This window comes from Rhea americana, unplaced genomic scaffold (assembly GCF_003343005.1).
Source record: "Rhea americana isolate MKP2758 unplaced genomic scaffold, rheAme1 scaffold_11, whole genome shotgun sequence".
Classification (NCBI taxonomy): Eukaryota; Metazoa; Chordata; class Aves; order Rheiformes; family Rheidae; genus Rhea; species Rhea americana.
The window spans coordinates 9,722,473-9,745,908 of record NW_028185150.1 but is presented as its reverse complement, the minus strand read 5'-3'; the positions used below and the strand labels follow the sequence as shown (position 1 = coordinate 9,745,908).

At 37.3% G+C, this 23,436-nt stretch overlaps 1 protein-coding gene across 6 annotated transcripts in view; it reads left to right on the top strand.

Moving 5' to 3' along the window:
• TJP2 (tight junction protein 2) overlaps nucleotides 1-23,101 on the top strand; it is a 64,604-nt gene extending 41,503 nt beyond the window's left edge. For all 6 annotated transcript variants that reach the window (XM_085313833.1, XM_085313853.1, XM_085313863.1 and 3 more), the window contains 21 exons: nucleotides 1,594-1,718; nucleotides 4,002-4,104; nucleotides 4,846-5,425; nucleotides 6,835-6,938; nucleotides 7,092-7,245; nucleotides 8,422-8,530; nucleotides 8,625-8,764; nucleotides 9,253-9,319; nucleotides 11,405-11,555; nucleotides 12,781-12,889; nucleotides 13,630-13,840; nucleotides 15,132-15,319; nucleotides 16,005-16,100; nucleotides 16,218-16,297; nucleotides 17,344-17,554; nucleotides 17,990-18,090; nucleotides 18,484-18,696; nucleotides 19,110-19,220; nucleotides 20,080-20,415; nucleotides 20,804-20,889; nucleotides 22,199-23,101. In XM_085313833.1, coding sequence (XP_085169959.1) covers nucleotides 1,594-1,718; nucleotides 4,002-4,104; nucleotides 4,846-5,425; nucleotides 6,835-6,938; nucleotides 7,092-7,245; nucleotides 8,422-8,530; nucleotides 8,625-8,764; nucleotides 9,253-9,319; nucleotides 11,405-11,555; nucleotides 12,781-12,889; nucleotides 13,630-13,840; nucleotides 15,132-15,319; nucleotides 16,005-16,100; nucleotides 16,218-16,297; nucleotides 17,344-17,554; nucleotides 17,990-18,090; nucleotides 18,484-18,696; nucleotides 19,110-19,220; nucleotides 20,080-20,415; nucleotides 20,804-20,889; nucleotides 22,199-22,367 — 3,444 coding nt within the window. In that variant the 3' untranslated portion in view covers nucleotides 22,368-23,101. The remainder of the gene's footprint in view (nucleotides 1-1,593; nucleotides 1,719-4,001; nucleotides 4,105-4,845; nucleotides 5,426-6,834; nucleotides 6,939-7,091; nucleotides 7,246-8,421; nucleotides 8,531-8,624; nucleotides 8,765-9,252; nucleotides 9,320-11,404; nucleotides 11,556-12,780; nucleotides 12,890-13,629; nucleotides 13,841-15,131; nucleotides 15,320-16,004; nucleotides 16,101-16,217; nucleotides 16,298-17,343; nucleotides 17,555-17,989; nucleotides 18,091-18,483; nucleotides 18,697-19,109; nucleotides 19,221-20,079; nucleotides 20,416-20,803; nucleotides 20,890-22,198) is intronic.
• The last annotated feature ends 335 nt before the right edge of the window (nucleotides 23,102-23,436 follow it).

Genomic DNA, 23,436 nt, shown 5'->3' with positions numbered 1-23,436 from the left:
ATTTTTAAAATATAGGGACAACTATTGCCACTTTTAATAGTTCATTTAATAAAAGCTGAAATACTTTATTCTGTAGACCCCTTCTGTGGTAAAGAAAGTAGATCTGTTGCTTTTGAGTTGTCTAGCAGCTAAAATGCCACACGMTGGTACAGGATGCATGCTGTGATAGTGGTTCTTCCAGCGACTCTGATGGTCTGAGCTCAATGCACAGGTTGTCCTGAGATGTTAAAATCTTTTATGTGCTCTGCAAAGACCTCAAGTCAGTGACTTAATGTAAAACAGCCAACTTTTCTATACAATCTGTTTTATGTGCTAAATTGTTGAGAAAGGATTGTTTTCTAGGTTACAGAGGCAGGCAGTAGAAAGATTGCTTAAGTAGTCATTAGTTCTTGTATTTTCTGACTTTCTTGATCTTGAATGTCTTATAAATGAGCATTGCTGTTTTGCCTCAGTGACAGACTTGCACTGCACAAGTGGCAAAGGACTGTTGGACCTGCCAAGCTGACCAATGCTAATTAGTCTTACTGCTTTTTTGAATTCTGTATTGTTTTGGCTTGAAGCCTTATTCTCCCTCCTGTAAAACTAAGGCTTACCAAGTGAAACACTGTTTTAAATAACTGTGTTGCTTTTCCTTCCCCAAAGAAATAACCACTCAGTATTGACACTGGTGGAATGTAGGCTAGCAGGTTATGAAAATGTACATGSTGAGTAAGATTTAGGGAAATAGCACCACTGTAAGATTGCAGGTAACTGCAATATTAACTTCTCTGTCATTATGTTAATAGTATTTTCTTTAAATGTGCTTTTAAAGTTTTAACTATAGGAGGTGTAACTAGCTCTGAAATGGGTGATAGTATTAAATCTGTTTTGTAGCGAAATGTGTGCTTTTGTACACACCATTTTGTCTGCAGTTCAGTTATACTAACACTTCAGCTATAGGATTAGAGGCATGCTTCCACATGCTATTATGCCCTTCTATGAATGCCAAACAGAGAGATTTTAGGTATCTTACRTTTTGTTGAAAATAGGTTTAACATCAGTTACCTAGTGAAAATACTTGATTAGGAGTGAGAATAATTGTAGACCTTTCACAAGTTCATTGCTTACTTTTGGTAATCAGGTGTGATTTTTGTGCAGTCTGTTTAAGGAGTAAGTAGTAATTACAAATTAGATTACAATTATAATGAACATGAGAAGCTAGAAAAATTGCTCCAGGGTCCCATGCATCACTCACAAAATAGAATTGTCTATCCAATAATTAATTTGGTGTAACTAACCAAAGARATAGTGGAGCAAAAGACTACGTTAGTGAGTCCTTTTCAGAATTATTAACTATTACAAGATCATAGACTGCTTGAGGTTTGAGGACAGCAAAATGTATCTTTTTGCTGCATGGTTTATAAAATTCCATTATTTTTTAAATGTCTCAGTATTGTATATTTCTAGAGCTCTGCAAACAACTGTCATTTTAAAAATAGTTGTAACTAAATAGAGTGCCATCACAGGAGTATTTGAGTTACTCTTACTTTTTCTCCTTATCAAAATGCTTGTGGATGGAATTGAGTTTTGTTGTATTTGTTTTTCTTGTCAAAGGATTCAAAACGAGGATTTGGGATTGCAGTTTCTGGTGGCAGAGATAACCCTCATTTTGAAAATGGTGAAACATCTATAGTGATTTCAGATGTACTCCCAGGTGGTCCAGCAGATGGATTGCTTCAGTAAGCAATTTCTTTTTTCTCTTATCCAATGTATTTCGAAGGCCATAGCTGTAGAATGCATAAAATCTTCAGACAGGCTTGAGAGGGACCCCACTGATTTAATCTACTCAAAATTTTCTGCTTCTTTTAAGACCTAGATGTCTGTTTCAAATGAAAACATGCACAGAGGGTTTTTTTTAGTATTTTGGAAGGATATTAATTTCAGTGGTGTTGAAAAGCTTCCATAGTCAAGTATTTCTCTTTTAAGGTTCTATTTCTTTTAAAGAAACAGTAGAAATAYGTGGCATTTCTAAGCATACTCCTTGTTCCTCTGACAGGAAATAGGTGGTCAGTTGTTAGTTTTCAGGAGATTTGCTTAAGTCAGGATATAGTCCAAAGAACTATTGGTCTTCACTCCTAAGGTGTCAGGAGCTAGGAGAGGAAAGAGAAGCAAATATGTTTGGTAAGTATTTATTTTGTATTTGAAAGAAACAAGATTGGAAATGAAGTGCTTCTGTGGTCCTTCTGATACCACCTTCCTTGGTTAGGCAACATCTGCCACAGACATGTTTTTTAAAGTCTGTAGGCTGGAATAAATGGTTAGTTTCTGGCCAACAGCTGATCAGTTTTTATCCTTTGACCTGGAATGTCTGATGAGGACAAAATGATTTGGAAGAATGCTAAAGCTGTGTAGAAAAGCARAAGAGTATATTCTGGCCGTTTGCCTGACATTAATTTTTGGTGAGGTAATGAAGAAGCTGACRTGGGAATAGCTAATGAAGTACTGGATAAAAAGAGTATTTGGAAGCAGGTGACAGACAATTCTCAAACACATAAAACCTTCATCTAAATAGCAATGATCCCTGTGCAACACCTCTTTGATCAATTCTGTTTAATAATCASCTATGTTTTGGAAATAAAATCATATTCATAAATTATATAAGGGCCTAGAAAAATAGAAAAGGATGAAGGCAGGCCAATGACAAGCAATTTGGACACATTCAGATAAAACACATTCTGAAGAAAACAAAATGCAAAGATGTTCTTCCAAAAAACTGAAGAATGTAGACCCAATCTTCAGGCCCAACCTTCAGAGTGTGGKGGCATTACAATCCTTCAATCCTTGAACAGCTTTTTAGGGTAGAGTGATCAAGTCAATATGAGCTCTTGGTGTAGTGCTGTAATAGTAAGTTTAATGCCGTTTTTTCGATGCATGAACTAGGAGGAAAGTTATTTTCTCTATATATAAACCCAGATGAAACTGATAGTGGTCTGTAGTGTGCTGTCCTGGCAAAGTTATTCAATAAAAGGATCTGGAAGGGTAGGAGAAAAGGCACGAAAATTATTTAGGAATTAAAGAAAGGGCCTTATAAAGAGAGGCTTAAAGCAAGTAATCTTCTTTTTAAATAAGAMGATTGTGAAGTGACTTGATTACAGTAAGGAGAAAATAATGGGTACTGAAGAGTTCTGTTATCTCACAGAAAAAAGTCATGGCAATGAGTAATTGGTTGCTGAAACTAGGCAAATTTAAAYTTTAACTGTAAGGTTAGTAACTGAGTAATCACCAGAATAAACTCTTGCCATTGTCATGAGCTGAGATAGCTTTCTGGCCGATACAATTTTTAATTAAGCGTGTGTTATGAGGCTGTCTCCTGGGATGACTGAATTAAATCTTAATGATCTATTTGACTTGCTGGAGGTCTGAAAAGATGAGTTTGTAATCTATTTTGGCCTGTGTTTTAAGGCAGGGAGGACTTTTTGTATAGTATAGCATTTTTTGATCAGCTCTCCTCCAGAGTAGATGGGGCCTGATACCAGTCTTTCAAAAAAAGTGTAGCAGAGTGGCATTTATGAAGATTTGTCTGAATGCTACAAAATTTCGAAGCTCTCTTAAAAATCTTATGTTGCTGTGAAAAAATTGCCACTACATGTGATAGACTAGGAGTTCTAAAAGAACTRAGAACATAAAAATAAAAAATATAAGTTTTAAGGGTCAACAAGAGTATGCTTTCAAAGAAAAAGCCTTCCTCCAAAGTTATTGTCACTGTACTGATGCGGTGCATAATATAGATACAGGGATATACTACAATTCRATCTCTGATTTTTAAACATACTAAAACCTTTTCCTTATTATTTAGGGTATTATAGTGTTTACATAACAAACATAGCTTTTGAGGAAAAACTCCCTGTTAAAGTAAATGAAATTAGTTTAGTTTTGTTTTTTCCAGAAAAAAAGTGAAATTTCATTACAGTGTTTTCAGGAAGACTCTCCTTAAATCTTATCTTTTTCTTCTCCTCTTGCAGAGAAAATGACCGGGTGGTCATTGTTAATGGGACCCCAATGGAAAATGTTCCACATTCTTTCGCAGTGCAACAGCTTAGGAAAAGTGGAAAAGTGGCCACCATTGTAAGTACATTACAAATGCATTTGCTGTGCAGTGTAGTGTATCTATAACCAATCAAGGCTGTGGTTTTCTTCTGTAAAGTGTACTATTAACGCATAAAGCAATGCAAGCCTTTTCCTGACAGAACATACAGACCAGATAAACCAGAATGAAGACCTGGTTTTTACAAAGAAGCAAATGGAAATTAAGTGACAGTGTAGGAAAGTTATCTTTTGGAAAAAAGAGTCTGACCTTAATCTTTCAATTTAACAAATAGTAAATTGCAGTTGAAAAAAAAAATGTTTTGTGAATAGGATGATATAGCCTCAGACCTTGGACAAGAATTTACTGTCCAGATTGGCTTTCCTTAATCAGGAGAGGCATATATANGGGGAAGGGAAGGGAGAGCTGGAAAGGGGGCAGATACACTTCCTAGAACTCTCCTTAAAACAGRAAAATCTATATTCTTTAACTGTTGCAGCGAACTGTTCTAACAATATGAAGTTGCTGATCTGATTTCTGTTCTCCTGTTCCTCTTTCTCTTCCCAATTAGTTAAAGTTTCTTCTGCAATCCTTAATAATCCCCTTTACTGATTGTTCTGTCAATTGATTAATTTCCATTGTAAGAAGTGCTTCTGTGAAGTGGTTTGGGATTTGGGTCTCTTCCCTTCCCCTCCATTTGAGGTGTGAAGAACTTTTCATCTCTTAAGTTTTACATTCAGGTGGTTACTTTATTTTTCTTTGTTTCATATTGCATTGGACAGGTAGTGAAAAGACCACGCAAAGTCCAGGCTGCTGTTTTGAGGAGAAGCCCTTCCCTTGACTATGAGGATAGAGCTTTAGATGTAATGGATGACCGTGCAGAGTTTGATGGCAGAAGTGCTCGAAGTGGCTACAGCGAGAGAAGCTGGCACAGTGGTAATGGAGGGCGCAGCCAAAGCTGGGGAAACAACCTTGATCAGAGCTATAGAGGTGATCAGGACAGAGGGCGCAACCGAAGCAGAGATCGTAGTAGAGAATGCAGCTACAGCCAAGATCGAAGTCGTGGCAGGAGCATTGACAGAAGCTTGGACCAAGAGTACAGAAGAGATCAAAGCAGAGGCAGGAGCATCGACAGGGATGGTGGCTATGAACGGGACTACAGAGGAGACTACAGCCCACCTCGTTATGGTCATGGATTTCAAACTGATCCTAGATACGGAAGGGAAGTGAGGAGCCGAAGTCGGGACAGGCTTTATTCCCGAAGCCCTTCACCTGAAACACGGCACCAGCATGAGTACCTAGGACCACAGGATCAGGAGGGACCAATCAGTGTTCTGTTAACAAAAGGCAAACATAATGAAGGTAGGTGTGACAGGAAGCAGAGGAACCAATTTTTAATAGAGCATATGTTATTTTCATGGGAGCATGGAAGGCAGCTGGATCTTTGTYGCTTTTATGGGTAAATTGTAGCATTACTGAAGTTATTCTTTTATTCTTCCTGGCCAGGTTTGGGTGCTTTTTAAGTGGCACTTTGGCCTTACCTTTGAACAAATGACTCTGTTCGCTCACATGATTTCACTGTCTTTGAGTAACTCTGTCTTTGGGCTGTCCATTTCTTCCTGCCTATTCTTCTAGTTCTGGTGGAAAACACAGACCTGACCATGATTCTGTGGGACTGTGATTTAAAAGTGGGATTAATTTGGGTACAGTGAAGAGAAGTTCCAAGTATTGAAATGTTCAGAATATAGTTAAAGAATATTAAAACAGCAACAACTGAAGCAGCTTCTCCTTGCTGAATGTTGGAGTGTGTGTGCAGATGGAGGCTGGAGACATGATCTTTAGTGTGTCACATAATAAATGCTGTTGTTCTACAAAGTGCATTTGACATTGAGTTGTGTCTGTCCTTTTTGTGTTCTTAAATCTGCTCTGTTGTGATTCATAAGAATTTTTTTCCCATGTAAGCTTTGAATGCAGGAAAAAAACTCTTTTCATTGACTCGGCAAGTATCTCTCTTCTTTCTTCCTYTTTTTCTCCTGCGTGTCATGTTTCTACTTGTTAAGGTGATACAGACAACTGTAAAGTAATAAAGAGAAATTTAAAGTGGCTTTAGTAAGAAGTTTTGTATGTAGCTAGTTAGTCCATAATAATCTCTGCCATCCATCTGGGTTTTTTGCAGTCTCTCTCAAAGGTTGTGCTTTGGAATGCAGATAACAGTGTTTATTTTCCTGCYTTTTCAGCTATTCTAGGTTGTGCTTGTTTGAAAACCAGTATTACCTTTATTTTTAAGTAGTAAAGGTACTGATGCAAATATTTCACTTCATTTTTTTTTCCTGTTGCTTGAAACAACTGAGACATGGGGACACAAGTAGGGCAGGGCTAGCATGGAGCAACTGGTAAAAAAGCCACCTCTTCTAGTAATAATGTTGACCCTTCTCCATGCTATTCCATACCATGCAAAATATAATAGGAAGATAATCTAATCCAGATCCTTAATAAGCACCTCTAGAATTTATATGGTATTTGGCAGTTGAAGGTGCAGGCTAATGTTCTGCCCTTTATTGTTCTCAGACCACTGCATGTTTTTACTACTGTGACAGCACAGAAAGGGAACATTTAGTCTATTAAGTGGGTTTACTGGGTCTCTGGGTTTTTTTTGTTTTTTTGTTTTGTCTCTAGTGGCATATGAAGTGTGCTGCATGTACGTATAGTTTTTAAAAATGCATCTTTGCTTGTGCTTCTAAGCTATCAGTGGATTATTTCCCTAATTACAGAATATGGTCTGCGGCTTGGAAGTCAGATCTTCATAAAAGAAATGACCGGTACTGGACTAGCAACCAAAGATGGCAACCTTCATGAGGGGGATATCATTCTCAAGGTGTGTTCTGGTTAAATAGATAGCAGCATAGCAGGTACTTTAGAAAATGTTTTTTCTGGGATAAGTCATGCTTGTCGCTGCAGCAACTGCTGAAATTGAGTGCAATTTGGGCTTCTTTGTTTGCTTACAACGTTGTTGCCTTTATATGTCCAGATCAACGGTACAGTGACAGAAAATATGTCGTTAGCTGATGCCCGAAAATTGATTGAGAAGTCACGGGGGAAACTCCAGCTGGTTGTCCTTAGGGACAGGAAGCAGACACTGCTCAACATTCCTTCGCTGAACGACAGTGACTCAGAAATGGATGGTGAGGTTTAATGTGGATAAAAGATTCTACAGTCTATACAGGCAAAAATGGAACTTATATATGTGTTTGCTTATATATATATAGTGTTTTGCTATGGTATAATGGTATTATGGGCCCCGGAGGAAAATAAGATAAAACAAAAACATTCCCAAACCTAAATGATAGCCAAAATAGTAGCAAGCTCTTTCCTTTCAAATGAAAGAAGAATTCTGCAGTGATCACATGGTTCAATTTTTTTGGAGGAGGAGATAGAAGAAGCAATGTTGATCAGACAAAAACAGGCCTACTTCTCATAGCAGGAAGCTCAGCTGCTTTAATACGAAGCTTGAATTACAAAACAGAGTAGAATAGATTGTCCTCTTCTCTCCTTCCAAGGGCGTTAACATTCATTACAGCATTCAGTCGGGAGGGGAAAATTGCCAGGACAAGAGGAAGTGAAGTCCATCTAGACAACTTGTTTCTATTTCTAGTATCTATTTCGTATGAATGATCTCTCATACTGTATCAGCTGTATCTCACGACACAATCTTTCTTTTGGAAAGTACAGGATGTTTAGAGAATCAGTATGTTATGTTAATTAGTACAAGTTGTCTATTTCTCTGATTTCAGGGTACTTTTGCAACTTTTTGCTAGTTTTACTGTAAATGTTGAGATACGGTTTAAATCTGAGGGCTATTCTGTTTTTTTTTTTATTTCCCTGAAAACCTAATGCACCAACTAGTAGTATACTCACTAGACTTAAGGTGGGAGGTTGAGAGAAAGCATCTGGGGAGTTGTAAGCATTTTCTGTCATGCTTTACGGTCTGTATGATTGCTTATTTCAACAAAAATGGGCCCTCCCTTACTGTAGTAATAATGTGAGGACTGCTAATACAAAGGTCATTTTCTACTTTGATAACTCTAGTGAGAGCTGAAACAAAAAGGCTGTTAACACTAGTTAGTGAGTGTCCAGGGTGTGCACACAGTAGTTGTGTGGTGTATGCATGTGTGTTCTTGAAGGTTGTGTGAAACTTTCCTGAAATATTTTCTGGGAGACACCGCTTTTTACTTGGAAGAGAAATAGGTTTGAAGGTTCTGCATATAGATATGTGAAAGTACTGTAAATTAATGTAGTGATTAGATCTTCTGGTCATACAAACAAATCTCTCGTTTCTTGTGCTCTTGCTCTCTCTACAGATATTTCTGAAATAGAGTCAAACCGATCATTCTCCCCTCAAGATGACAGATTACATCACTCTGATCTGGATTCACATTCATCCAATGAAAAACTAAAAGAGAAGCCAAGGTAGGAAGTGTTCTTTTCTAGTCCTCTATCAAATAAAACTTAAGATGTGATATTCTTATCTCATTTCACTGAACTTATTTTTTTTTTCTTTTAGTGCAAAAGATGATCCATCCAATAGGATGTCCAGAATGGGAGCAATGCCTACACCGTTTAAATCAACCAGTGACATAGCTACTAATGCTGTCACAGTTGCAGATGCAAACAAAGAACCAAAATACCAAGATGATGCAGCAGGTCAGAGCTGAAACTCTCACTTGAAGAGTTATTTTTCCTGCCTACAGAGTGTGTATTCTCCCAGTTGTATCCATGTGTTTCATACGGTTTTCCTATTAACCCCATTCTGGTGCACAGACAGGTCTGTCTTTGCTTTGTGGGCAGAGAGACACCTAAGATTACTGGAAACCAGTTGCTTACTAGAATTTCTACCTCAACAGCAAGAAGTCACCTACTGTAACTTGGCTAAACAGCCAAGTAAAGCTCTTTCTGCAGTCTCGGTTGTCTGTTCCTCCATTGGATCTTTTTGTTATTTTTTAAGAGAAAAGAAGGAAAGTAAATACAATTCTAGCCAAAGAGATGCTTGGCCTTTTAAATCTGCTTCGTTTAAATCTGCTTTTGTCTTTGGCATGGGGGGGGGTTGCCGTCTGATAACTAAAAATGCAGCCTTTTATGCCTTTTGTTAGCAGTAACTTCAGTAACTTCTGCTGCCTTTTTTTTACATACAGTGTCTCAACCAAAAGCAGCTGCAAGAACAGTTCTTAAACCCAGTCCTGAAGATGAAGCAATATATGGGTAAGGAGGCTTTTGCTATATCTGTCTGCACTCCCAGTGTTCTGACTACCTTTAGTTTCTTCATGGTTGTACTAGTTTATTTCTTTTTTGGCCAGTAAGACTGAAATTCTTTTCATAGTTTAGTGCTAAGAAAAAATGATGTGGCTTCTATCTGACTGTTTTGGGGGGAAAATTAAATTTTAAATGTATCTGCCTAGAAGGTACTTACCTTCTGCCTCAGAGTTAAAGAACATATCTTATGTTTGCATAGGAACTTATACAATGATGTATCTTTCTATATTTTTATCCTCTTCCATTTGACACTTATGCAACTGCATCTGGAATACTGTATCCACTTTTGGGCTCTCCAGTACAGGAAAGACATTGACACTGACATACTGGAATGAGTCTAGCTGTGGACTATCAAGGTGGTGAGGGAGCTTCAGTGTGTGACACACGAATTAAAACTGGGAGAAGTGCATTTGTTCAGCTTAGAGGAGAGAAGATCAAGGAGAAAGACATCTTATTGCTGTCTGCAGCTACATAACGAGTGGGTGTGGAGAAGACAGACCCACACTCTTCTTAAGGGGGGCACAATGATAGGACAAGAGGCAGTGGACACAAGAATATAAAGAAGAAAACTTCTACCATTAAGGTGGCTAAACACTGGAACAGGTTTCCTATAGAGATTATGGTACCTCCACCATCAGATATCTAAACATATAGCTGACTAAGGCCCCGAGCAGCCTGTTTTGAGCAGGAGTTTGAGCTAGAGGCCCCGAGAGGTCCATTCTAACCCAAACAATTCTAAGGAAATGTATTTTACACCTTTTCCATTATTTTTTACATATACAAAGGACAATCTTCTCCTTTCTCCCAGCATTAGTGCACGAAGAAAATGTCCTCAATACGATTTGGAGRCAAGTTCATTGCAGGGCAAAGCCAAACATGTGCAGATTTCTGTTCATCTGTCCCCAAAATGCATGTACAACTTGGAAACTTCTGTATAGAAATGTACATCTTTTCCTAAGACTGATGCCTGTGCCGCGCCTAATTAGTTCTGGTCTCTGTCTGCTCAGAAATGAGCAGAGTTTTGCTTGTAATGTTTACTTTTATGCTCTGTTTTTGATGATTTTTATAAATAGGTTGAATCTGGTATTGTTGGTCCCTTAAGAACAAAGATATTAAAAATTATGAATTTTATTATATGAAAACTATTGTGTTTTCTGTAAGAATTTTTCCAAATACAGAAACTGAAGGGGAATGACTCTGAGACTATAAGAAGTAGGCTAAAGATAAGGTGTTGAAGATACTTTGTAGCTCAGAGGTTTTTTTCTCTCAACTGGATTATATTCTCAAATCTTTTCTGAGTATGTTGTCACTGATATACAAATTAATCATGTGGTTATTTTGGTGAAGGAGAATTTATAATATAGGCTTATGGTATTACTGAGCAAAGGCTGACAGATAAGCACTATCCTCTGTTTTGGAAGGTCATTCAGGCATACAGCTTTTCTGGCAGGAAAAATGTTGACCCTAGTCCAGTAATCTCTCCATCCTTGGAATATGAAAGGTAATTGTTGAAGTACCAGTAGAGTATTATTGAATATATTTCTCATTACAAGGAACTGGAAGGCTTTCCTGTGCTCTGACAAACATAGCAATTAAACTGCAAAGAAAGTGTGTGTAAATTTAATTTATGTGACAGTTCTCAAGTGCGTAGAGAAAAAAAAGAATGAGTAGGATTATTTATAACTCAGGCTACCTTCACAAAAAAACAGCTGTTGATGTAAGAGAGGATCCAATAGGTAAGAAATTGTCTCAGGACCTCAGGAACCAGGATTCATCTTGCTCTTATTCCAAATCTATGCAAGTCACTCAGTCTCTCTTTCCAGTTCAGTTTCCCCTCTGAAAATGTAGATATTATGCTTTCTCCCTTCACTGAAGTGTTACATGGGTAAATACAGTGTATCTAGTGAGAAAAAGGGGATAAGAATATTAAGATAATTTTGTTGAGAGAGTTGTGTTTTTTTGCTCTTGATGACCTTTACTGTCATGTGCCTAATATCTGGCCTGATTTTCTTTTCCTGCACATGAATCTTGTAGTCCTAATACAAAGATGGTGAAATTCAAGAAAGGAGACAGCGTAGGTCTACGATTGGCTGGTGGAAATGATGTGGGGATATTTATTGCTGGAATTCAAGAAGGCACTTCAGCTGATGAGGAAGGACTGCAGGAAGGAGACCAGATTCTTAAGGTATCAGTATAAAAGTATGCCCCTGAAGTTCAAACCACTTACTCTTGTATTTTTTTTGTTTGCTTCTTAGTGGAAGTATGAGAAAAATTATTTTCTTAAGAAGTCAAGATTCTGAAGTATGTATGTACAGTAGGGGGATCTTACTGAAATGGGGTTTTATAAAGGAGAACTCACATTATTTACCAAGCTTTAGTTTTTTGGTTTTGTTTTTTTTAATTCTGTAGAAGAGGTAGCTAACAGAAATTTTAATCAAGAAAAATGCCTTAAGGTGGAAGAACATAAACTGGCCATGCAATGCTTCCTCTTGCTCTTGGGAATTTGAGGCTAGCATACTTTTCTTTATTCTTTCATCTTTCTTGAACGTGCCTGGGTAACTGATTTATTTTTCTAGTTCCCAAATTTTTTTATCCAGGCCTTTTTTGTCATCTTGTTTTCTCCCCTTTTTCTCAAAATTCAAATAGACACTGATAAAATCTCATTTTTTTCTTCTGTTTGTTTTTTCTCTTGTGATAACATTGATTTCTATGGCTCTTAGGAGCCAGTTAAAATATTTCTGTTGATTTACAATGAAGCTTAGCTCAGGCTCCTGGTCCCTGCTCCATATTCTTCTTCCTGTCTTCAAGACCTGAGTGGGTTTTGAAAGAGTTGTTCTTTTTCAGAGCCTGATTCTTTGCTTCCTTTTATGCTGCATGGAAACATAGAGGCTTTTAATTGGATTTAATTTGCCTGGTAAGGAGTGGCAACCTCTATTCAATGAAAGTAGCAGTGAGGCAGAAGGATCAGGGATGAACATGACTGAGGGCCAGTATTGGGAATCTGAGCTTGTGTTCCTGACTTCATTGCTGTGTAGTGTACATTACCAGAAAGAATCAGTGATGCTGAAACTGGATTACAGTACTGTCTTGAATTTTAGAAGCAACAGGGTGACTGCTGTTTCTATGAAATACTGGAATCAGCACATTTGGTAGCAGGCACTGTTAAATAGATAAGGCTACATTATGTGTAGAAACAGTCATATCCATACTTTCTATAAAAATCTATCAGTGCACCTTGCTATTTCCAGAAGGATTACTTTTAATGGATGGATTAAAATATTTCTTGTTGCAACAAATGTCTGTATTGACTTTTTAAAACAACGTACAGTAGAGGAGAATATTAAAGCTTTTTAGATGAAACATAATAATCTTCAGATATTCCTTTTATTGTTGAATTCTTTGTGCATCAGGTAAACACTCAAGACTTCAGAGGCATTGTTCGAGAAGACGCTGTTTTGTACCTATTAGAAATTCCCAAAGGTGAAACAGTGACCATATTGGCTCAGAGCAAATACGAAGGTAGGTGCTTTGAACTAAATAGGCATGTATCCATGAAGCCTTTGGAATGTCAGTGAAATAACAAATGGTCTCTCTTGCTACTCTTAATAACATTTTAATTGACCTCTTTCTCAGTAGTTTAGAAAATAGCTGTCTTCCATCTCACAAGGGCTGTAGAGATGTACATGTGCACTGTGTTTATCAGAGCACTTCTCCACTGTTTTCAGCAAACAGCATCTCTTGACACTAACGAGTGGCAGCTTAATGATTATCCTTCTGCTTTTCACTCTTTAGCATCMATGAGATCTGCTGTTCCTTCCTGTCCCTTTGACAGTCATAAGGGATTCACAGTCAGATGGTATCTGACAAGTGGAAAGTTTAATTGATGAGTAGATAAGGAGCAAGCAAAGCCTCATGCTTTCTTTTTTACAGATACAGCCTATTGTAATACTGAAGTACCATCGCTGCCTTTTGCTTTGGCCATCTGGGTGAAAGCACTTGCTTCCCCCAGCTATCACCACTGTGTGCATATGAATATTGAACATTCTTGTAATGGCTGTGGATGTCATCTTTTTCAATAAGGGGGAAATTTTCCAAATTCTTTGCTAGAACAACAGCTTAATCTATTTCTTTCAAGTGTAAGGTACTGAGGGAACCTAGCCTAAAATTGAGGTGGGCAGAATGCTGTTCAGTATTGTTGTGTATTTTACAATCCAGACAAATGGCTAAAAAAAAAGACTAAATGGCAGTTCCTCTTTTAGTCTACAGAGACATCATGGCCTGTGGCAGAGGAGATTCATTCTTTATCAGGAGCCACTTTGAGTGTGAAAAAGAGTCACCACAGAGCTTAGCATTTACCAGAGGGGAGATTTTTAGAGTAGTTGATACACTGTATGATGGCAAACTGGGAAACTGGCTGGCAGTGAGAATTGGAAATGAACTAGAAAAAGGCCTCATTCCAAATAAGAGCAGGTAAGTTGGCCTCCTATCTTCTAACCTAATTTTTTAGAAGTAAATTGTTTTTGTTCCAAATGGTTCTTGCTTATCTCATACAACTTTTCTTCCTTTTTTTTTTTTTTTTTTTTTTTTTTTTTGGATTTTAGAATTTTTTTTTTCTTTACTCTCACTACAATTGTGCCTGTAAAACTGTAGATTTTAGAACCTGGCATTATGTAAGGAGTGGATGAGAGAAGATGATGTTACCTGTGTGCTAAATTGCATATACAGACCTACAGCTTTTGAGTTTGCTGTCAGCTGAGCTTTGACAAGTTGCTTCTGTTCCTCTTCTACAAAATGGGATGTGAGGCTTTATTTCTTGAAAACAGTTAAAAAAGAAAAAAAAAAAAACAGCAAGTTCGCTACTGTATGTACAAGGATGTCTGCTGATTAATGTTTTAAAGAACTTCTAATACTTCAACTTTTTATGTATACTCTTAGGAAAACTGATTTAAGAAGTTTTTTTTTCTGTAAGGCTAACATTTATTTGTTTCTGTAGTCCTTATTTTTGTGTGAAATACAGAGTAAACACAACCAATATTTTTTGCTTAGATACACTCCTTTAGTCAAAGTTAATGGAAAGTATTTACTATAAGTTTATGGTAAACAGACTGCAGGGGTGCATATTGAAATTCATCAGCAAAAAAAAAAAAAAAAAAAAAAAGAAAGAAAAAAGAAAAAACAGTAAAGGTATTTTCAGACTGTAACTTTTAAGTTCTTCAGTGAGGTCATGATTTTAACAAACATCTCTCAATTGCATTGTACAGTATTTCCTGAAATATGCTTCTTACATGATTTCCTACCCGTTTCCCACTCTACCACCTTTCCTGCTTAGTGCATTCTGTCCTCTCTGTTATACTGATCTGATTTGAGAGGCCTTTCTTTGTATGTTTTAGTGACCTAACTTAAGTTTGATGGAGAAGACGATGAGTGTAAGTTTTTAGACCATTAGTTCTGAGTTTACTCTCACTAATTTTGTGCAGCTTCCTTCTTTTATTTGTSCTTGTGTTAGCAGTTCAAAGGCAGTCCACAGCCTGATTCCTGCCCATCAGTCTTGCAGCTGTGGTGAGTCAGAGCATCATGCTGACTCTTACTGTGTTTGCTTCAAGGCCAAAGAGCTTGGATTTCTCTACTCCTTTTTTCCACATATGGTTGCCTACCTGCCAAATTATCTATTGTGGATTCAAAATTCATAGCTCTTTGGAGAGAGACATTTTGCCCTTTTTAACTAGCTCTGTACAAATGAACTTTGTGTTTTCTCTGTCAGAGCTGAGCAGATGGCTAGTGTTCAAAATGCCCAGAAGGATGGCTCAAGTGACAGGGCAGACTTTTGGAGAACACGTGGCCAGAGATCTGGAGTGAAGAAGAACCTTAGGAAGAGTCGTGAAGATCTGACAGCTATTGCATCTGTGAGCACAAAATTTCCAGCTTATGAGAGAGTTCAGTTGCGCGAGGGTAAGTCAGTTGTTGAGAACTTGCTGCCTATTTGTTGCTGGTTGTGTAGGTGCCCAAATGTTTGGTCAGCTAAGTAAGTACTTTCAAACACCTTGGGCTTTGGGGTTAAATTTGAGCAGCAGAAAGAAATGATATTTTTATCAGGATGCAAATTTCTAGGTGTTATTAACTACTAGAAGAAAACTTCTGGGCTTTTTAAACTATTTCAACAGCATACGTTATTTGCCTCCAAATTAAATATGCCAACTTCAGAGTTTAAAATGAACAAGGAAAAATACAAAAGGTTTTATTGTTTCCTAAGTATCCCCTAGGCTAGCTCTACAAGTACAGTCCACATGCATGAGATACTAGCTTGTTTGACACCTCATAACTCATAAACACTCTTTAATAATATCTTCAAAAAAAACAAAACCTAAGTATCTTCAGTAGATTGTCCAAATATAAGTGAGTTTGATGTGATTCATCTCTGTGACTCTAAATTAGCTATAGTACTAGTCATGTTGGGCAGGTCAAGATAATTTYCCATATGCATGTCAGCACTGTGGAACAAAAGAAATAGTAAGAAGTATTTTCAGGGAACTCCCAGATGCCAAGATAAAGACTTTTACAGTAATTGAGGCTCTTCATATCTATGTATAAAGACAGTCTGATAACACTGTCTTTTCTCTACATATTTTTCTTGCAGCTGGTTTTAAGAGACCTGTGGTGATATTTGGCCCTATTGCAGATGTAGCTATGGAGAAGTTGTCAAATGACTTGCCTCATCTGTACCAGACTGCAAGTAAGTCCTCCTTTTAACATAGATTAGTTAAAGATAGATCTTTAAATGGGAGGATCAGTAATTTGAGAATCACATCCTCACAACTACTCAAGATAAGGTAAAATATTGTCTTTGCAGAGACAGAACCCAGAGATGCAGGTTCAGAGAAGTCAACTGGGGTAGTGCGCTTGAACACTGTGAGGCAAATAATTGAGCAGGTAGAGTATATCTCTGTGAAAATTGCTTACACTCAAATGCATATTATTGGAATTGTTCGTAAAATTTGGAGTGTCCTCAGATATTCACTGTATTTATTTTTATGTTAAACAGACGTGGCTTAAGGATGAGGTTATTCTGAAATATGTTGAACGACAATTTTTATTATTTCAGTAGCTGTCCTACAAGTGGGAGGGTAAACCTGATACTGTCTACTCTAAATTTGAACAGAGGGGCATCTGTGCTCTATGGTACACTTTTTGAATTTGCCAGGGTAGCCCTTACCATCATTCACTGCTCCACTTGCTCACAGAGTCATCAAAAATTTAACATTTTACTTTACCTCAGATTTATTACTATATTCACTGAACAGGAAATGATTGTGGTAACTAAGTGGCTTTTGCTGTGACTGCACTGTCAGTCTTAAATACTTCTTAAAATACTGTTTAGAGATCAAGTAAATAGGTAGTAATCAAGAAGCTAAAAAAAATTAGGCAAAAGAATGTGCTCTGTAGCTTATCATCCTGAGCCCAGTAAAGTCATGCCAGAGTGACTGGAATGTCACACAGAGCTCAGTTAAATGAGAAGGCCACCCTGGAGCCTGTGTTTGAAAATCCCATCCATCTTGGCATTATAGGTAGCTCAGAAGCAATCTATTAGTGTTGTCTACAGATGGCACCGCAGAACAGCTGTGGCAGTGGAAGCTGTGGCAGGGGCATATATTAAGAGAGGTTAGTTAACTTTCACCTCCTACTTAAAGGACAAGGGTGGAGAATAGGTATAATTAATTAACATACAAGTTATTTTATTGACAAATATTGTGGACATTAAGGCAACAACCATTCAGAAAAATAGATCTGAAGAGAAAAATATGCCTGCTCTGTTTCCTGAATGGGATGCAACTGTAGAAAAAAAAAATCCAGCTAGTTATGGCCTTAATTGGAAGAAAACCTGTGAGTTTTCCTCATCTGCAATATTCCCTCTCCATCTTCTTACCATCTCTTTTTATCCTGAAGGAAAACACTGACATGAGCTTTCTTGTTAACAGGATAAACATGCTCTGTTGGATGTGACTCCTAAAGCAGTGGATCTGCTAAATTATACTCAGTGGTTTCCAATTGTAGTCTTCTTTAACCCAGACAGTAAGCAGGGTGTGAAAACCATGAGACAAAGGCTATGTTCCACATCTAACAAGAGCTCAAGAAAGCTTTATGAGCAAGCAAACAAGTTGAAGAAAACTTGCTCCCACCTCTTTACAGGTAAGGAAGAATGTGTGTCTAGCAGGCTTACCAAGAGAACTGTGAATGTGAATGTGTAAATCTTGAGATAACCACTTGCTGCCCTGCATATTAAATTATATGTAGGCTATAACTAAAGGGGTGTGAAGGCACGGTCATGAGAAATTTCTTCCCTGACTTTTTTTCTAAGTTCCTTGTCTTGACTTAYTTTAATATAAAAGAGATCGGGACTCAGTATACTGTCATTAAAAGATGATGAATAAGTGATTTAATAGGCTTTGAGAGTAAACAAACAGTACAAACAGAAATACTGTGCCTTTGTAAGTGATTTAAATGAAATGGTTGTTTATTACATTACCAAAACAAAAAACATTAAAAAGATAAGACTAGAAAAAGCATTGCATTGCATTCGCTGTATATGAATACTTTTTCTTTCATTTTTTTCAATTTTTACAGCCACCATCAATTTGAATTCAGCCAATGATAGCTGGTATGGTAGTCTAAAAGATACAATTCAGCAACAGCAAGGTGAAGCAGTATGGGTATCAGAAGGAAAGGTAGGGAGTCAGCCTGTACTGCATGTATTAAGTTGTGCGTTTGTCTGAAGATCATCTCTTACCAGTAATAATTGCTTGAAATGTTGTTTGCCTGCTTTGGATAGGTTGGAGAAGTAGTTACTTGATATCTTTCTTGGTAACCCAAACTGATTTGTTATTGTTCTTTCTGTTATGCTTTGGAGCTTTCATCACTAATGCTGTGGCTAGGGGAGAATGTGGTAAGGACTACAGGACTTTTTTTTTATTATTATGGAGTAGGTTTTATCTCTGTTCTGCAAGTTCATTTCTTAAGGAGTTCTTTAGAATGATGTTTAGACTTAATCAGACTCTAATTCTTATTTTTTTAGTCTTTAAATTTGTTTCTTTTTAAAATTCTTACCTACTTCTCTGTAGATGGATGGTATGGAAGATGATGCTGACGATCGCATGTCTTACCTTACTGCAATGGGTGCTGACTATTTGAGTTGTGACAGCAGGCTGATCAGTGACTTAGAAGATACAGATGGAGAAGGAGGTGCATACACTGACAATGAACTTGATGAGCCTTTGGATGAACCAAGGATTTCATCTGTTAGCCGATCCTCTGAGCCTGTGCATCACGAGGAGGTGAGATGCCTGGATTTTGAGCCAGGCTGCGCTCTGGATTTTCAGAACCACCCGTGTGTGATTTAAAAATAAAAGGGAAGATTCCTTTTGCAATTGTTGCTGAAAACAATCTGATTTTTAGCTGCAGTATTATCTTACTTTTAATAGCATTTTAAAGGTACATTGTGTTGAGCAAAAGTAATAACAGCTATGTTTTTCTGCCTGACTTTATAGGTTTCCTGATGATGTCTTGTCACCTTGAATTATGCAATTACCTCTCCAATGATTGTGACCAGGATTCTGACAGTCATTTGACTCTTGGTTACAGTTCCCAAAATAGTAAACATGAAACAGATAAAAAATGATTGAATTACTGGATCCTGCAATGAATTTGTCTCTCTTAATTTAGCTCTCTAACTTATTTTCTTTCACAGAGTTTAAAGAAATCTAACCCAGAACCAAAAGCTCAGATGAAAAAGGCTGGTAGCAGGGAGATCCTTAGAGAACCTAGTCCACCCCCAGCATTCAAGCCTGAACCACCTAAGGTATGCTTGTAGAAAAAAAAATCTGAATGAAAAGCTCATCTGTTTAGAGAACTTTCCAGGGTGGCACATTAGAGAGAGCACCAAGAATTATCAGAGATTAGAAAACATTACCAGTGTGGAAAGAATGAAAGAATGAATGTGTTGCAAATTCCAGCAGAGATAAAATTGAATGGAAGACTGTTCTCCTCAAATATATGTGATCTCTACAGAGAATAAAGAAGTAGACTCCTTTCTGTGTCTGTTAAAAATGTAAAGGAAACTTTCTAATGCAGCAAGAACAAACTGAGATTAACTGTTAAAAAAACATTATTGATGGCCATGATCATGCAGCACAAAATTAGAAATTTGTCTCCATTTGTTGAAGTTAGCTATTCAAACCTTGCTCTGGAATGATAAAGAAAGACTAATATTACTTGGAGACCAACTTCTATTTTTGCAATTCATGATTGTTCAGAATGCATTCAGATATGCTTTGGCAATGTGTAGGTCAAGTAAGGCAGAGCAGGACTACATGAAAGGGAAATAAAGATGGAATAGAAATATGCTTCTGTTCTGTGCACTTCTAAACTCCAGGTAGTGATATTCTACTTTCAGTAGTACCAACAATCTGTTCTTCATCTTTAAAGAATGTCACAAATGTATCTAAACATGATACTCTTCTACAGTTTGGTGTACACGTCAGATTTGGTGTATGACTGTCTGGAGAAAACATTGTAGTAGTTCAAATACCTTTCAAATATTACTTTGGACAAAGCTAGACACTGTTTAAATACATAGGCATAATTAGACTTCAAATTCAAACCTTCATTTGAAGATTTTGGAATTGCTGATGGAAACTTTGTGGTTTTCATACTCACAGGGGAAGTTACAAAGCAAAGAGGATCTATATGATTTTCCCAAGAGCTATGATTCCAAACCAAGTAGCATCGCTGTTGGCAGTGAGGCTTCAGCTGTGTCAACTAAACCAGTACCACCGCCTGTTTCTATGAAACCTGTCTTTGGGCGTCCTATCATGAGAAACTCTCAACCAGCAGTCCCACCCACAGAGGAAGAGGAGGAAAAGTTGGAAGAGGAAGGAAGTGAACAAGAGAACACTCCAAAATCTGTACTGAGAAAAGTCAAAATATTTGAGGAGATGGATCATAAGGCAAGGATGCAAAGAATGCAAGAGTTACAAGAGGCCCAGAATGCCAGGGTATGAAGCAATGCATGCTCCCCTTGCTGTCCTTTCCAGTGTCCTTTCCTACCCTCTGAGAATGAAAATCATGCCCTTGCATAATGTTAGTTATGGAGGGAGGACTGTGAGATATAAAAAATAGGACATATGTTAAGCATTCCTATTGTAGCTATAGCAAGCAAACTTTTAAAAATCCTGTTGCTTATGGCAATCCGTTGTTTTCACATGTGTTTTGAATTCATACGCTAGCAGAAGATTGTCATTGTCTGAATACAAGTAGGATCAGTTAGCACTTTGTGCCTTAATTGTTTCAGATGTAGGTGTGACCTATTGTAGTCAGTCTAGGATTTCTGATGAATTGATAGAAAAAAAAAGAACAGTTATTTTCTTCCACTTTCTTTTAAAGCTTGAAATAGCCCAGAAGCACCCGGATATTTATGCTGTCCCTGTCAAAACACAGAAGTCAGATCAGAACTGGCCCCAGCCCATGAGGTAAGGTGCATCCAGTTTAAAGCATTCTGTCTGGATTGCTTACTTCATTAGCAAGAGGATCTTGCTGGTTTTTACTTACACAAATAATCCTGCCAACTTTTGGTATATTACTTTGTTTGGATGGTCCTCGAAAATTGCTGTAAAAGCAGGGCAAAATTTCAGAGACCTCTTCTTGTTTTCCAAGATCTCTTTTCTTTTAGTTCATTTATAGTTTTTGAATTACCTAGGAGGAAACACTATATTCCTTTAATGAATGATTTTCAGAGCMATTTTTTTTGCCCCAATTAGTCTCACCCTCTTTTATATTATATACCTCTCACAGGTATATAATATAAAATGAAAGAGTGGAAATCAAAAAACGGATAATTTCAGGGTTTTCTTGATAGGTTCAAGACAGTAAACGTGCTGGGTTTTATATAGCTTTAGAGGCTTTTTAGAAAGTAATAAAAAGTCTTGTTTAACCAGATATATAGACTATTTGACTACTTACAGAAATCAGTGATACTGCCTTTTTAGTAGAACATTAATGACTGATCTGGGAGTGTTCAAGCACTGAGGGGATATGAGAGGGATGAGTGACATCTTGGTTTTGTACAATATGGGATCTGAAAAATTGTAACTCTTAAAACTGTTGAAATGCCCTTCTTTTTTGTCAGTAGATCTTATTTTTATGTTCCATGCTTCATGCCACTTTAAATGAGTAGCACTACCATATATAAAAAGCAAATGTGTTTTTTTTCCTGCCAGCTTTAAGTATGGCCAGCTATAGAGAGAACATAGAGTGGGTAGAGAAGGGTACCAATTTAAGAAATGTGTCACACAGAGAGTCTTCAGGCGTGGCATACCTAGTGGCAGGAGACTATAGACACAAAAGAGAAAGCAGGCTTAGAAAGAATGTGGTACTTAGAAGAATGTGGTGCATGAGGAAAGTGTTAGTCAGCTTTCATCACAACTAGGGCAGCAACAATGTCTGAAAACATCTTTCTGCACAGGAAGTGCCTCCTAAATCTCTAAAACTCTAAAACTAGTTGGATGGTTTTTTTGAATGTGTGTAAATTTAGCATTCTTCCAAGTGTGTTCTGTGAATCAGATTTGGATCACTAAGCTCCGCTTGCAGCAATAAGGTGTCTCTCCAGACAGGCTTACCACAGCTACGCAAACTTTGATTTTGGTTGAAGGTGCTAGCAGGGACTTCCCAGGTTATACACAGCAATAAAATATATATTCTCTAGACTGAATGTAACTGTTCTTTCAGGCTGCAGAATGGAAGTAAGCATTATCCCTCTCTCTCTTTTCCTCTTGCTGTTAGCTCCAGACCTCCAGAACCCCAGAAACCTCCTACCAGACCTTACCTAGAGAAACAAGGCAGTTACGGTAGTGACGCAGAGGACGAGGAGGAGTACCGTCGGCAGCTATCAGACCACTCCAAGAAGGGGTACTATGGACAGCCATCCAGATACAGAGACACAGAATTGTAGGCTTGCTAATATGTGCATACATAATGCTGTTTTGAGATTCTCTTCCTTCACAGCCAAAGTGGAGCACAGGTTAATTTTGAAAAGCAGTATCTTTGCTGGGGATAATTAGAGGGTGATCTACCCAACTTAGACATATCCATGCGCTGGAACTGGAAGAGTTCATTTTTGGGGATATTATTTTGTGAGCATCTAGGAATAGAAATCACTATTGCCTGAATGCAATTGCCTATTTTAAAAGGACCAAAACCTATTTCAAAGTGTGTGTTAATTCTTGATATTTTCATATTTTAATGCAAAACCCTTTTCTTAATGTTATATTACTGCCTTTTTGGACTGTTTTATGAAAGCATGATCCAAGAGATATGCTTTTCAATGCAAGAGAGTTAAATTTGAAGGAGTATCTGGAGAACAGTAAGTGCCTTTAGTAAAAAGCATCATAGATTGTTTGTTTTGAATCTGATGTTTGTGCAAAGCCATAACACACTAAAGAGTGATTGACTCTTTTACCTAACTTCTGATCAGTTTTATGGCAACAACTTTCCTTTCCTGTTGTTTTTGTAAGTTCATAGATCCATATGCAATATTTCATAAATACTGACTGTACATAATAAAGGTGCACTTCAGTGAGTTGGAGAGACCAGGATGTACTGAAACTAAGAAAATGATGTTGAAATTCAATCATATATTAAAATTTACACAGACTGCAAAATAATAAAGAATATATTCTAGACAAATCTCAAGCTTTTTTTTTTTTTTTTTTTTTTTTTTTAAACACTTAAAGAGTCTGGTAGAGCCTCTGGTTTTCATGAGTGTATTTTAGCTAGTACACTGTTCATCTCAAGGTCATGTCTCTTGCTGTTCAATTAACTGGGAAACTTCATTGTTGATGTTGCTAAGTTGCTTCTCAGTGTTCTAAAACATCATATTTAAATTTGTTCTGGTTTAAAACAAAACTAAGATAGACTATGGAGTTCCTGTAAGACACTTCTCTTTTAGATCATTAACTTCTGCCTCTCCATTCCTGTTCTTTATCTTTAATTCCACCATATAGAAAAGAAATTCTTAAAAG